Here is a 15,846-nt window from a genome sequence, read left to right on the forward strand (position 1 = left end):
AAATTTGCTGTCAATTCTTTTGTATTGGTGACACCCTTGTATGCCACAACCTTCAAGATCACGTCTTCATAGCTTCACATCCGAATTCTTTGATAGATCAGCTTCACAGTTGAGAAAGACTTTTGATATGTTCAACTTTGACATGTTCAACCCCAGAAATCGTACATGCACATTCACAGAATCATCTTTTGATTGACTATTCTTTGATCTAGGGTGGAATTGTTACTTTTTGGCATTCTTCCCTCATCCCTTTGGCCTGTTCTCTATGTTTTGTTCCCAAAGGCAAAGGATGAACTACAACTTATAGGGAGAAATGCACATAATGTACATGATCTACTAAGTTGTGCTCATTGTATAGATGCTACTACATAGTCAATGTGCTCATGCATGCACGTACTGCGCTGATATTTTCAATCTTTCCTTTTGAAAGTTTTAAAAAAAAAGATATTGTACATTCACTCTTTACTTATATATTGTAATTTAAGAGGGGTGTTAAGGATAGTGTAAATTGCACCATACCATATGTGGCATAGTACCTAAGGGGCTTCATGTAAATATTTATGTTTATGTTCAATACAATATAATGTACAATTACCTATCTTGTGTATTCCATTGTTTCCACCATATTCTCCAACATGATACATAGAAATAACATATGATTGTGTAATTGGATACCAATCTTTTTTGTGTGGATATGTCATTAAGAGTGGTATCCATATTAATCAACAATTAACATAATCACATACCATACCATAAAGTAGCCATCCCATCACCCATAAATATATGGAAAAGATTTCATTATTGAGAACATGATGCAACATACCATATATGATAATTAATCACTAGGTTGCTTACACTCACCCTCCACTAGTATTGATCGCAAAAAATAATTGAGAACAAAATGTAATGATAAAGGGCATGATGAGAAGGGTGTCAATCGGTAATAAAGATAAGGATAAATCCAAATAAACCTTGTGAGAATAAGGAATCCCATCCAATGGTTATTCAATGATGTCCAAAGGAAAATTTCCCTCCCTGAAGATTTAGAAACCTTCAGTTTCACATATTTTGTGGGGTTTTTGGATATATTTGTCAGTGTATAGATAGAAGTAGCCCTTTAAAAAAGAAGATGAAGTCATAATAGAAAAATTGCAACATTTTTCCCCCCCACTCACACATGTGCGCATCGTGCACACGGACACACACACACACACACACACACACACACAAATTCCAACAACTTTTCTCCTCTCTTACACTAAGATTTCCAGTTTCCGCTGCACCTTCATGGAGCACAAAATTCTACCCATGCCTATCGCTATCTTCTAGGACATCGAGAATTACGCTACTCCATCTCAAGTTCATGCTGAGAATGTAGCATCAAACGTATGCATTGCACTTTGCTCTCACTCGGATTTCAAATTGGGGACCGTGATAGTCTTTTCTATTTAGGGCGATGTCGGCCATTTCTCTCGTAAAGTGAGGGAAGGATGCCAGAGGAGAGGGATTAATCTAATTGATGTTCCTAGCGGCAAAAAGGAAGCATCCAACAAAGCATTATTGGTTGACATATTGTTATTTGCACTCAAGAATTCACCTTCTTGCACTATCTTGTTGATTTCGGGGGACATGGACTTCACCCCTTCTCTCCACAAGCTAGGGTAGCATGGATATACTGTCGTGCTTGCCCTCCCCACCATAGAGACGAGATCACCACCCATAGAGACGAGATTACCACACACGCACACACACATGCACGTACGCACGCAGGCACATATGCGTGCGCGTGCGCGCACACACACACACAAGGCCACCTACTATGAGGGGCACAATGCTCGTATAGTGACAGGTAGCATATTTTTTCCCAAGGGAATTAGATGTGGGCAGCTAGCTCAGGTGGGCCAACTCCATGAGCAAACCTAGGTTTTCTGCCGAAGACTAGTGGTGTTAGAGATTGGCTGAGTGTGCACAAAAAAAAGTAGTATCATGAGAAGCATCCACCCCTTTACATCCTTGCTTGTATCCCTTCTTCATGTAAGCCAAGTGGCATCGAGTATAGACCTTAGGGTTTTTACACATTGAAGGCTTCTTGGCCCGCCATGCAATTTGTGCAAGGGTATAACACCACAAGGTGGCATGACTTTTGATCCCTCTTTTATGAGGGTGGACAAACTTGAGCAGGCAAGCCCCCCGCCCAAGCGCCCGCCATGCAAAACGTATGGGAAGTAGTGTCAGCTGGTGGGGCTTGAACTTTATACATCATGCCACTTGGCTAAATTGCTAGATCTAGTGTTTGTATTAACTCTCACGGGCAATGCCCACCATGAGGCATATAGGGCTCTCTCTGGTGGGCATTGAGGCAGTGTGTAAACACCCTTAATGTCTCGAGAGATACATGGATAGGCCAAGCACATGTGTGGTTCCGGCTGCATTCCGTTGATAAATTTCCCTATGAGATGTCGTCGGAATCAATGGGGCAGCCAGAATCTCACCGGGACCCTGTTCGAGTTACGAGCACTATGGTAAGGATTGAAATCCAAGAGGGGAGTATTAGATATGCCCCTGTTGTCGGGTGAGGACGTTGAGTGTAGTCCGATTGCAACCGTGAGGCATCCGATTGATGTCTACTGGCAAGGGTAGTGACATGAAATCTCGGGTTTAGGTAAACTCTGGGAGAGTTAGAGAGTGGCTGAAAAAGGAATATGTATCTCGAGAAGCTTCTACAGCTTTGCTAAAGCCCTGCTTGTACCCTTCCTCTTCTTCTTCTTCATCATCTTCTTCTTCTTGTTTTTGTTGCTAGAAATCATGGCGGCAGATCTCTCCGAAGACATTTCTGAGCTCCAGCTCCTCCTCAGCCACTCCCAGCGTCCTCGCGTTCAGACCTTATTGTCTGCAGAAATTCAGAGCTTGGAAAAGGTACCTTACCCCCCCCTCCCTTATCCCTTCTTAGCTTCCTTCTTTCTGTCCCATTTCCTCACTCTCCCTGCTCTCTGTTTCTCTGCCTCAGTTAGCCGCCTCGCGGCCTGTCTTAATATCATCTGAAGTCCGTTACACAACCCTCTCTAATTTCAGCTGGGAGCAAGATGACGACAAAGTGAAGGTGGGCTAATTTCCAACCGTCGTGTAAGAGCTTCGTAGATTACTCGATTGCTGGAATACGTTAGCATTGGCAAAATGAGTTTGATGAAGGCCAGTTTGACTTGCACAGATTTACATAGCCATTGAAGGGGCCTCCGAGGAGAAGATCGATTCCCAATTGAAGCCGTGGTCATTCGATATCAAGGTCCATGACATAGATGGCAAGAATTATCGATGCGGTGTGCAGAAGTTGAACAAGGAAATTGTTCCGGATAAGTCGAGTGTTTCTGTAAAACCCAAGCGGATTGTAGTCATACTGAAGAAAGCAGAGAAGACGAAGTGGAACGACCTGTATTTCAAAGAGGACAAGGTGAGCACAGTAGGCAAGAGGTGTGTCACGCACATTAAAATGGTTGTCTTTCGGTAAGGAATATCATGCCGGAAGGTTTTGAAGACCCATTTGAGACGTACTTGATATTTGATACTATCTCTTGGGATGCAAACCCCTGTCCTGCATATTGTTTGTGTGTGTGTGTGTTTGAGAGAGAGAGAGAGAGAGAGAGAGAGATAAGATCGTTCTCTGGTTGTAGGTGAAGCCTAAGCTGGACTCCGGCAGAGACCCGATGGCTGGGCTGATGGACATGATGAAGGTGTGTTATTCATTTTCTGCCACCAATGTTGTATGCTCTATTAAGGATTTATGCTATGTGGAATTTGTCTTTCTTTATACTACGGAACTTGGAATCATCTTCTTTTAATTGTCACACTCCTCTTTTTCTCAGAATATGTACGAAGAAGGAGATGACGAGATGAAAAGGACAATAGCAAAAGCATGGGCTGAAGCACACGCTGGAAAGAAGCCTGGCATGAAACGTGGTTTCTAGGAATCGTTGTGGATCTGGCAAGTGAATTACATGAATCTGTCCTGAATGCTCGAATCTGAGCAGAGTAGCTTACAGAAAGAGATATAGAGTGGATTGGGGTTGTTAGCCACATTGTGTGATTTGATATGTCGAAAAAATTCCGGTGCGGTTGTCAACACCTGTAATGAGCCTTCTTTAACGTCCTGATGTGTATAATCATGCGATTCACCTTTATTTTACAGATTTTCAAATATATTGAAGACTTGGCTTCTTTTTGTATAGCATGTGTGGCTTTTTATGAGAGCATTTGCATCCTATTTATTGTCTCCTCTTCTATGTTTAGGCGTTTTGGGGTTGAAGCTGTTATACTGGCTTCGAGTATGCCCATCCCATAAGTCTCTCCAAAGAGTAATCTTTTGTGATTACCAAGGCATAAGGCATAGTGTTAGGCCCTTCAGTCGTGAGAGTTAATGAAAGTCTTTGCGCCAATTCTAAGTGGTAGGGGAGAGGTTTCCATGCTCAAGTCCAACAGAACCTAAACGTAGCAGCGAGATGCCGTCCTGGCTCTATGATGTTCTACTGAGCAAACTAGAGGAATGAAATGGAAATGAGCTCTGCCATTGTACGGCCGAGCGATCAGTAGAGTCATGTGTTTTGTATTTGGTGCCTTCCAAGGTGTGTACAAGTGTTTGTATTTTCTGCCATCTACAATTCACAGTGCGTATGTCCCATCTTTTAGTTTTTTGTGGGCGTATGTGCCATTCTTTTAGGTTTTTCTTTTGGTTCACAGTGCGTATGTCCCATCTTTTAGTTTTTTGGTTCACATTGCTTCATTATTGTACACGTCTTGGCATATGCCCTAGAACATTAGAGATTGATTTCACGTAGTTTCTGCAGGTTGGACAATAGTCAGTATCAGGTCAGAGTTGTGCAAAGAGATCTGTAAGGTTTCAAGGGGTCAAGTGTTTCAAGAGCAGCGGAAGCCTGTTAGAAATTTTGCATATCTTGAGTGTAAGTGAGAAGTTTAATGGGTAGAATTCGCCTACATGGGAGCTGAACTTGTGATTGAGCTTTGATGGAGAGGGAACTATGGTTGGTTGTATCTGGAGTAGAAAAGAGATTTGGTAATAGCTAGGGCTCAGAAAAGATCTGCATGTTGGAGTTGGTACCATGGCCACATCAGGCTTTTTGCTACGCAGAGTTTTTGCACCATTTTAGAATTGTTTTTGGTTGAAGATGCCACAAGAGGAGACTTTAGTGATCTACGGCAATCCACTTTGTTCACCTAAGGTTGCTTGATTTAAGTTTGATTCCAAATTAGGTTCTTTCGGTACAAAATACATGTGGATCATCCATTGCTGGTGGGTTTCTGGATCATCCATGAACACATTCACCTCCTCTGCTGTCATTTTACAATTCCTAAAATAAGACACGTAATCGCATTAATAAGGGGCTACATTTTATTAAGAGATCCTCATTAACAACATGACAAGAAATTTAAAGAATAGCCAACAAAAATTGTAGAGAGGACAGAGAGTCTTACAACATTAATTTAAAATATATAGGAAATATTATCATGGTTTGTACAAAAGAGATGGCATGTTTAGTACATCGCGGAGTACAATTTATGTTTAATCATGTACCCTTTTTTAGGGCTGATTTGTAGTCTATATTACGTCCTCTACTCACTCTTGAAATTGAAATTCATTATTTAGTCTATAACAACTCCTCACAGTGAATTAGCCTAAGCTATTGCTCTCGAATTAACTTGTGCAGCTCTGTTGTCCTTGCCGCTTTACCTTGCGCCTCTGCAGCTCTGCTGTCCATGCTGCTCTACCCTGTGCCTCTGTTGCCTCTCCCTACCATACTCTCCTCCTCCCTCCTCCACCCTACTCGAACACTCCCTCCCCCTTATATAGCAGTTGAGGGTGGCGGCTGTGGAAGCCTCTGGACACTCCACGACCTGTGAACCTTCGTTACATTTATTTCACAATCTTAGGTTAATCGAGTCTAACCTGTCAATTAATGAATTTAATTTTGAGAATGCCTATTTTTGGTAAGAAGGTTGAAAATTCTAATGTTAAAGGATAATTTATTGCCTCCTTGGACCTTACATGAACAATTTAAGTCATTGTTGCCTACTTTGCGCCTCCACAAACTGACACATTATCTTGGTGCAATATCAAAAAGGTTGAAAAACTCTAATGTCAAAGGATGATTTCTTGCCTCGGACCTTACATCAACAATCTAGTCATTGTTGCCTTATCTACTATTTTTGGCTCTCCTTACATCACAAATTCATATTTCTTCGATAACAAATCTAATCGAACCTGAACCACTTGTAAACAACACCTACTTTTGAGAACAAAATTCACACTATGCCTCTAAGTCCTTGTTGCATCTTCACCCGTAGCAATAGAGCGATGCCTATTCAATTAGATTCTTGCATGCTAGCGTAAGTTAGTGTATCAATTAATCTAATTAATCAATTAGTCTAAGTTAGTGAATCAATTAATCTAAGTTAGTCACGTATGTCTCTCCCTTACCCCTTCCTCAACTCAGCTTCCTCCCGCTCCGTGTCTTCGTTTAACCACCCCCCCCCCCCCCCCCTCCAATACCCCCCTTACCCTCCCCCAGTTCTTTCACCCCGGGAAATATTGTTTTTCTCTTACACACCTGCAACCCTACCGTCGCTCAGTTGCATGGCAGGGGCTTTTCTCTATTGCAAATCCACGGCTGGCAGCTCAATCGCGCAATCTGTCAAGCCCTGGATATTGCCTGGGAGTGTGATGCAGAGTACGAGAGAGATAAAGGGAGAGTGAGAGAGAGAGGGGGAGGGACTGAGATGGACTAGGTGAGGGATTGAGATAGATTGAGTGAAGCCGAGAATTGTGATGCAGAGTGAGACAGAGATGGGGAGAGAGGGTTTTGATGCATCTATCTATACTACCTTATTTTCAAAGAAACACGTGTCGGCCTCTCAAGCCTTCCACGTGTCCTCTTGAGGCTGCTCTCCTCTCCTCTCCGCCACCTTCCTCTTCAACTGCCTTCAGTCTCCAACCACCTTCCGATTGCTCCATTGCCCGCACAACAATGAAGCAAGCTGAGGCGGCGCAGTTGCAAACGGAGGCACACGGTGGGCACACAACTCGAGGAGGAATTGCAGGGGAAGAAGTCAGGACTGCGCTGTGTGCGCGATGACATCCGCGGTGCAGGAGCAAAGACAACAAGCGTGTGTGTACGTCATTGCATCGCATCAGACTCATCCGTGATCAGTTGTCCAAAAGCTTCTTTTGCATCCCAAGCTTATCGATAGTCTCATCACCCTTCATCGGCGTGCGTTCCAAACCTTGCCATGCCGTGTCCTCTTCTTCCCCCCACTCTCTCCGTTCTTCTTCTTCCTCCTCCTTCCCCTCCTTGGCTGCCCTCAAGCATTTGGAACTCCTTGTAGAGCGACACCTTTCCTGCTTGCATCCCCTACTAGCTCCCAACACAAGTTGCGTCCAACATCAGTGATGCTGGCCGCATCAGCTTGATCCCGCTTCCTCCCTTGCCTGGATGATGATGATGATCAGCTGCTGCTGCAACAGCAACAACAGCAGCAGCATGAGCTCCTTCTTGGCCTTCGCTGCCCCCTCGCCCTATGTGCCTCGCTTCGTGTGCCCCTTGAGGATCATCGTGCACTCATGGGATTTTACAAGCCTGGTGCAATGCGGTCCTTAGTGGAGAGCTGCACCGGCTATGTAAAGCTTTGGGTATTCTTGAACCTTGGATATATCTGGCCTTCTGTCCAAGAGTACTGTAACAAGAGATACCTTTAGACTTGGCTGGAAGCTTATGGCCCTCGATTGAACCTCCATCTCGGCCCTCTTCGTGCACTACCAGAGGCTCAATTTCTCAAGGGTTTTGCTTTTGCTGCCTAGATGGCAAGCTATATGTAGTGGGCAGCAGGATTTGCACCAAAAGTGCCGAACGTACTTGGATAGAACTTGAGCTACAAGTAATAAAGGAGATGTTTGTATTCAATTAAACAACCCAAAAGTGAAAGCATGCGCCCCCAAGTAAATTTCATCTGCGTAGTAGAGATAGGGAGATCCGGAGGTGAAGCATGTGTTGGTAAGCCATTGATGAGGGGACCTGAGCGCAAGCATCGGATGACGGCCAGGGGGTCTCTTGGTGAGGGGAGCCTGCGAGAGGGGAGGTTGTCTATGATGAATCCCATTGTGGCGATCCTGAAAGCACAGGAGACCACATACAAAGGCGATATTGTAGAAAGCACTGGTGTCAAAGGGGCTACTTTGCAAATTTTCGATGAAAAGTGGAATATGACAAATCCAGTTTTTGCCAGTGGTTGTTGTGTTCTTATTAATTCCGGAAAGAATCTTACGGAGTTGATGTTTGTTTTGTAGTTCATGGATGAAGACATTGTATTCAAGGTAGAAGTTGCCGAAATGGAGGCTTGGTGGAGATCTCAACACTTCCTCCTCACAAGCTGTGGAGGACGTTGAAGACGCACGAGGCGACCTTCGGGTGTTTTGATCCTGTTTAAATTGTGTAGATGTGCAAGTATTTGGATACTATCTACATCTCAGGGTACTAGTGCACTCTACAAGCTGAGACTGAACCTTGCCGATTATCCTTATGTTATTGTGCCCGACAAGGCCACCTTGCCGATTATCCTTATGTTATTGTGCCCGACAAGGCCGAGCATCTCTTCTTTTTCATGATCGAAAACGACAAGTCTTATAACAGCCTTGGAAGAGAAAATGAAACTAGAGGAGTTAACTCCTCAAGGAAAGGGGGAGCTAGGAACAAAATCGCATGACTACCTGATTATAGGCATTCATGAAAAAGAGGTTCTCTGAAAATGCCTAGTGAAAAGACACTGTAACACAACTCGGATCCGGCAAGGGCCTCCATGAAGGTGGAATCTAGAAAGGAAGGCGAGCTAATTAAGACAAGAGGCCCATTCACCTCTCTCTCCCCTCACTCTAAGTGAAGGTTTTCTAAAACAGACACGGATTCTCTAGGAAGAGAAGGTTCACCATAGGAAGGAGCCTTTGGGTTGGAGTGTACATGGGAGCTTTGCAACATTTAGACGGTCGTTCTTGCTAATTAAAATTTTAATGCAATGAAATAGCAGCATGCAAAATTATGAGTTTGAAACTTCAAAGAATTAGATTTATTGTCATTCGGCTGGAGCAATAGGACTTTATTGAGTGGGGAACTATTGATCATGTAGGGGGGAGAGAGAGAGAGAGAGAGAGAGAGAGAGAGAGATTCATGCTCCTACCTTGGTAGAAGTGTTTAAGAGTCAGGCCACTGATGTGGGAAAAACCATGACTAGGTTACATAGCATAATCTCACACAAAGCAACAACAAACTACACACATGAACAAAGATCAGCATGTAGTTTCGATATCGATATATTGGGAGTGAGTAGGCTCTAGATAGAAACAAGGGGTTTGGTCCCTTGTCTCTATACAATTATGGACATAAGAAAGGTTGAAGCGAACTATTGTAATTAAAGGATTACAAAGGCTAAATATCTTGGTGATAAAAACAATATATCTTGGTTGTGGGCTTCTATACTACCTTATTTTCAAAGAAACACGTGTCGACCTCTGAAGCCTTCCATGTGTCCTCCTCTTGAGGCTCCTCTCCTCTCCTCTCCACCACCTTCCTCTCCAACCGCCTTCAGTCTCCAGTCGCCTTCCGATTGCTCGATTGCCCGCACAACGATGAAGCAAGCTAAGGCAGTGCAGTTGCAAACGAAGGCACAATGTGGGCACATAACTCGAGGAGGAATTGCAAGGGAAGAAGTTAGGAGTGCGCTGTGTGCTCGATGACCTCCGCGGTGCAGGAGCAAAGACAATAAGAGTGTGTGCAGGTCATTGCATCGCATCAGACTGGTCCGCGATCAGTTGTCCAAAAGCTTCTTTTGCATCCCAAGCTTATCAATAGCCTCATTAGCCTTCATCGGCGTGCGTTCGAAACCTTGCCATGCCGTGTTCTCTTCTTCCCCCCACTCCAACATCATCAAATTTTAGTACTCCACCACGTGCAGAGTTACTGACAGCTGAGGATGGCAATGAACATAAGAGAAATATTGCCTTAGTCTCCGCATCAAAATTCATCTTCTGAGCCTGAAGCTGGCTGAAAATAATATTGAATTCATTCAAGTGAGAAGCAATGGAGACCCCTTCCTTCATCTGCAGCCCAAACAACCTCTTCATGAGGTAAACTTTATTAGAGGCAGTTTCCTTTTCATAAGTGGCACACAGTTTCTTCCACAAATCTTCCGTAGTCTGCTCATTTACTACTGTGAAAATAAACTGACTCTGCAAGGCGAAGTCTAATAGTAGATTTTGCTAATGCATCCAACTCATTCCAATCATCCTCAGACATATTTGCAGGCTTAGCTTCAATCCCTGCCAAGGGTTTAATATGCTTCTTTTGACTAAGCACATCCCTTATTTGTTCTTTCCACAAAGAAACGTTTGTCCCATCAAACTTTTTAATGCTAAAAAACTCATTTTCAGACATGGAAGAGGATGCCATGATGCAAATGAAGTAAAAATCCCAAATGCTAGTGCTTACAAGAGAGAATCACACCAAATACCAGGTGCACCCAAATGTGTATGCCACAATAGAGTGAAATATCACCAAAACTCATGTATCAAAGCATCTGACTCACGTGCATATACTATGCATCCATATAAGCAAATCTAGCCCAAAAGAAAATGCCAACTGCAATGGCAATCCAAAATGACAATAAGTGCCAAATGACTCAAGCATAAACACCGTCCACTAGCATATGCATTAATAATATCTCATCCAAGAGAGCATAGCACTATCAGTGCATCACCTGCAATGTGTCAAAGCTGTCCCTCAGCATAAAATAGCATCCATGTGCAAAGCGTCCATAAAAATAGCATCCCACAAGGCAATTTGGGCCTATCAGCGCATCCAATAAGGACCACAATGCATCCAAATGGCCTATAAATCATCCACTGCAACCCAATGCACACCACGAATGAGCGCACAATGCTCAAACTGCAACCAGAGTGATCTGCATAAGGTATGCTCAAGAAATCGTAGTCCCACGGTAATGACCGCTACTGAAAATAGAACCTGAGATGCCTCAAAACATGGGCGCCAGTGCATAATCGGACTCAGCAAGAAAATCTGCAAATATCTCTCTTTTGCCAGAACTTCAAAATCCCAACCAATGAGTGAGAAATGGGAGTTAACACTTATCCACTGCCATGTGGCATAAATCTAAGGTTTCAAAACCTTAGGATGAAAAATGCATAACAGAGAGACAAAATCGAATACATAGAGATCTATAACTCTGAAAATCCTCCACCGAATCGCGTAAGAACTGACAGGGAGGGGTTTTTGGGCGTCCGTAATGCAATGGGACAGACGGTTTTGGAAACCGTGGTCTCAATCACTGGGTCCAACACACACACTGAAAAATGTTTTTGGAAACAGAGATGTTTGTAAACTCTACCGGAGTGTGAATGATGAGCAACATAGAAGTTTTAGGACCTCCTGAGTCACCCGAAACTGACAGATCTGCAAATGGTTGCTCCAAACTTGAGTTTCAACACCCGGGCAGAAAAACGCAGAAACTGACACATGAGTCAGAAATCCAATGAAATGATCTTCATTCAAGGTGTTTCCAAGCTCCTAAAGTGAAGTGGACACCAAAAGCAAGCAATAGTTGCCTCTACAAGTTAATACGGAGTCTCTGTCATCGAACGGAACAGGGAAAAGCTCAAAAAACGACTTTTTCTTTGAAAACACTTAACAAGCTCTCAAAACCACTTCGCAAAACCAAAGTGACTTTTCCAAAGGTTCCTCCAAGGTCTCTACACACTCGGATGCAAGTAAAGTCACCCACAAAGCTTCCCACAGAGCTTCTCCTTCCTCCCACAGAGCGACTGAGCTTCAAGCATTCACGCACGCTTAGCTAGATCACTCGGGCTCTGATACCAGTTGAGAGTGCTCTCAACAGAAGCAAGAACGGAAGAGGGAGAGAGAGAAACAGAGAGCCACACAAGTTTTGGTGGGTGCAGAACACCCTAATCTTCTTTTTCATTCATTTATATATGTGTTTGAGTATTGTACATAACCGGGGTAAAGGCACAGTGACCTTTAATCCCCACAAGAAGTTGCCGAAATGGAGGCTTGGTGGAGATCTGAGCGCCCTCCTCACAAGTTGTGGAGAACGTTAAAGACATACCAGGCGACCTTCGGGTGTCTTAATCCCGTTTAAATTGTGTAGATGTGCAAGTATTTGGATACTATCTACATCTCAGGGTACCAATGCACTCTACAAGCTGGGACTGAACCTTGCCGATTATCCTTATGTTATTGTGCCCAACAAGGCCGAGCATCTGTTCTTTTTCATGATCGAAAACGACAAGTCTTATAATAGCCCCATGGAAGAGAAAAAGAAACTAGAGGAGTTGCTCAAGGAAAAGGGGGAGCTAGAAACAAAATCGCATGACTACCTGGTTATAGGCATTCATGAAAAAGAGGTTCTTTGAAAATGCCCAGTGAAAAGGAACTGTGAACACAACTCGGATCTGGCAAGGGCCTCCAGGAAGGTGGAATCTAGAAAGGAAGGTGAGCTAATTAAGATGAGAGGCCCATTCACTTCTCTCTCCCCTCACTCTAATTGAAGGTTTTCTAAAACAGACACGGATTCTCCAGGAAGAGAAGGTTCACCATGGGAAGGAGCCTCTGGGTTGGAGTGTACATGGGAGCTTTGCAACATTTAGATGGTTGTTCTTGCTAATTAAAATTTTAATGCAATGAAATAGCAGCGTGCAAAATTATGAGTTTGAAACTTCAAAGAATTGGATTTGTTGTCATTTGGTTGGAGCAGTAGGACTTTGTTGAGTGGGGAACTGTTGATCATATAGGGTAGAGAGAGGGAGAGAGAGAGAGAGAGAGAGAGAGAGAGAGAGAGAGAGAGAGAGAGAGAGAGAGAGAGAGATTCATGCTCCTACCTTGGAAGAAGTGTTAAAGAGTCAGTCCACTCATGTTTAAGAGTCGGGCCACTCATGTGGGAAAAACCATGACTAGATTACATAGCATAATCTCACACAAAGCAACAACAAACTACACACATGAACAAAGATCATCATGTAGTTTCGATATCGATATATTGGGAGTGAGTAGGCTCTAGATAGAAACAAGGGGTTTGGTCCCTTCTCTCTATACAATTATGGACATAAGAAAGGTTAAAGCAAACTATTGTAATAATTAAAGGATTACACAGGCTAAATATCTTGGTGATAAAAACAATATCTTGGTTGGGCTTTTGGGTTAAAACAACAGTCAATGCAAGGTAAGAGGCTATCCACAAGAAAGTAGGAGGCATTCAAGGAAGGTCGACCAAGCTAGGATAAGATCCATGGGTTGCATTGTGCTCTAACGGACTCAAAGTCAAGGTGCAATGCAGTTTGGGATGAGCATGCAAGCAATGGGATGTCCACGTGATCAGATGCTGGAAGCTGATTAGTGAGGTTCTCTTCTTCCATATTCTAAGTAGGTCACTCTTATGTGGATGGTGAATCCAGTGGCTCAGAATAGAGCCTTGATGATGAGTTGGGTATTCCTTCTGTTGTTACACATGGAGTAAGGAAGACAAGGGATGTTTTGAGAGCACCTGGTAGTGAGCCTATTTTGCGCAGGTCTACCAGAGTTAAGTATTCTATGGATAGGCTGAAATATGATGGATTTACAACCATTCACTATGCCTATATGGTCAAAGTGATACATGAACCAGAACCCACTTCTTTTGAGCAAGCCATGGGAAAAGAAAAATGGGAGAAATCCATGGATGCCGTGGAAGCAAATGATACATGGGAATTGGTGCCTTTGCCTAAAGACAAGAATGCAATTGGCTGCAAGTGGGTTTATAAGATGAAGCACAATGCAGACGGTTCTGTGAACATATACAAGGCAAGATTAGTTATCAAGGGGTATGCACAGACATATGGCATTGATTATGAAGAAACATTCAGTCCGATTGCAAGGATGGCAACCGTAAGAGCAGTCATTGCTATGGCTGCATCAAAGAATTGGTCTTTACATCAGATGGATGTAAAGAATGCCTTCTTGCATGGTGATTTGCAAGAAGAGGTCTAGATGGAGCAGCCACCAGGTTATGTGCATGCTGTTCATCCTGAGTTTGTTTGCAAGTTGAAGAAAGATTTGTATGGCTTGAATCAAGCACCCAGAGCATGGTCTGACAAGATAGGATAGTATCTTATCACTATTGGCTTTCAGATTTCCAAGGCAAATTTCTCACTTTATGTGAGAAAAATAGAGAAAGGCATTATGCTGCTTGTTATTTATGTTGATGATTTGATCATCACAGGTGATAGTGATAAAGATATCCTTCATGTGAAAATGCTATTGAAGCAGAAGTTTGAGATGAAGGATTTGGGAGAGTTGCATTACTTCTTGGGCATTGAGGTGATTAGATCCACAAGTGGGATATGGCTCTTGCAGAGGTAGTATGGATTGGACCTGTTGTCCAAATATGGGATGACAGGCTGTAAGCCTATTTCAGTTCCTTTGGAGCAAAATGTGAAGTTGAGCGTAGATGCAGATGAGCTTCTGAAAGACCCTACTATGTATAGATGCATAGTAGGAAGTTTGATTTATATGACTATTACCACGCCAGATTCGAGCTATGTTGTTGGGTTGGTAAGCTTTTTATGCAGGCTCCAAGGAAACCACATTTGGATGCGGCTAGACGCATACTGAGGTATGTGAAGTCCACATTGCAGTATGGACTGTTTTATGAGATTGGGGTTCAGATACAGTTGCATGGAATACATTGATGCTGATTGGGCTGGTAGTATTTCTGATAGACGATCTACCAGTGCATAATTGTTCTCTTTTGGGAGTGCTGCAGTCACTTGGAGCAGCAAGAAACAGCCTACAGTTGCCTTGTCGAGCACAGAGGCTGAGTACAGGGGTGCAGCAATGGCTGCATGTGAGGTAGCTTGGTTGCGTAAGCTACTTTATGATATGCATCAATCTACAGATGGGCCAGTTGTCATTTATTGTGACAACATGAGTAGTAAATACTTGGCAAATAACCCAATCTATCATGCTAGAACAAAGCACATTGAGGTGCATTATCACTATGTGCAGGAGAAGGTTCTAGTAGGTTTTATTGATCTACTTTATGTCAGCACAGAGGATCAAGTAGCTGACATATTCACAAAGGCATTGGGCGCAGAGAAGCTGTGCAAGTTCAGAGACTTGCTTGGTGTGCAGGAATTGGGATTGAGCTCCAGGGGGAGTGTTGAGATATTGAGCTCCACTCGTGATATGCCAGGGTGACTGTTGTGCATTTATGTCACTGACTTGTTAGCTGCAAATGCGGTTGGTACACCGCCCATGAATAATAGCTGGATGACACCTATCTTTATGTACTCTAGTTAGTGGCTCAGTTAGTATGCCACCTAGGTTAGATGAGTTTGGTTTGAGACCCACATATAGGGTTCACCTATTCCTTTTGTACTTAGAGAGAGTTCTTTTGGATTTCACAACTAAGAAGAGGAAAATTGTTTTCAGCCTCCACTTTTGTGTATATTCCCCCATTGTGTATGTGAGAAAGCTGCAAGTGAGACTCCTTACTTCTCTCCCACTCTCTTCACATAGAACACATTGTCTCAATCTAGCACTAAGTGCTAACTTGAAACAACTACTATAGCACATGATCCAAATCAGGATAGAGTGTTAATTGAGACAACATACTCAAATATATAATGAATTTACAACACAATGTATCATATGTGCAACACTATCTCAAAAATGGTATAGAGTTTCAGGTACAACCATAATGAAGCTATGACATAGAATTTGAATT

The 15,846-nt window shown here is 43.1% G+C and overlaps 1 protein-coding gene across 1 annotated transcript; it reads left to right on the plus strand.

Annotated features, from left to right (window-relative positions):
- The first annotated feature begins 2,730 nt into the window (after nucleotides 1–2,730).
- LOC147895831 (uncharacterized) lies at nucleotides 2,731–4,222 on the plus strand. Its single transcript, XM_087382597.1, has 5 exons — nucleotides 2,731–2,916; nucleotides 3,008–3,100; nucleotides 3,209–3,448; nucleotides 3,669–3,728; nucleotides 3,861–4,222. Exons 1-5 carry the CDS (start codon nucleotides 2,806–2,808, stop codon nucleotides 3,960–3,962), a joined length of 606 nt encoding a protein of 201 aa, XP_087238723.1. The 5' UTR covers nucleotides 2,731–2,805; the 3' UTR covers nucleotides 3,963–4,222.
- The last annotated feature ends 11,624 nt before the right edge of the window (nucleotides 4,223–15,846 follow it).

Source organism: Dipteris shenzhenensis, chromosome 12 (assembly GCF_047967505.1).
Source record: "Dipteris shenzhenensis isolate YYH24624 ecotype China chromosome 12, Dip_SZ_1.0, whole genome shotgun sequence".
NCBI classification, from domain to species: domain Eukaryota; kingdom Viridiplantae; phylum Streptophyta; class Polypodiopsida; order Gleicheniales; family Dipteridaceae; genus Dipteris; species Dipteris shenzhenensis.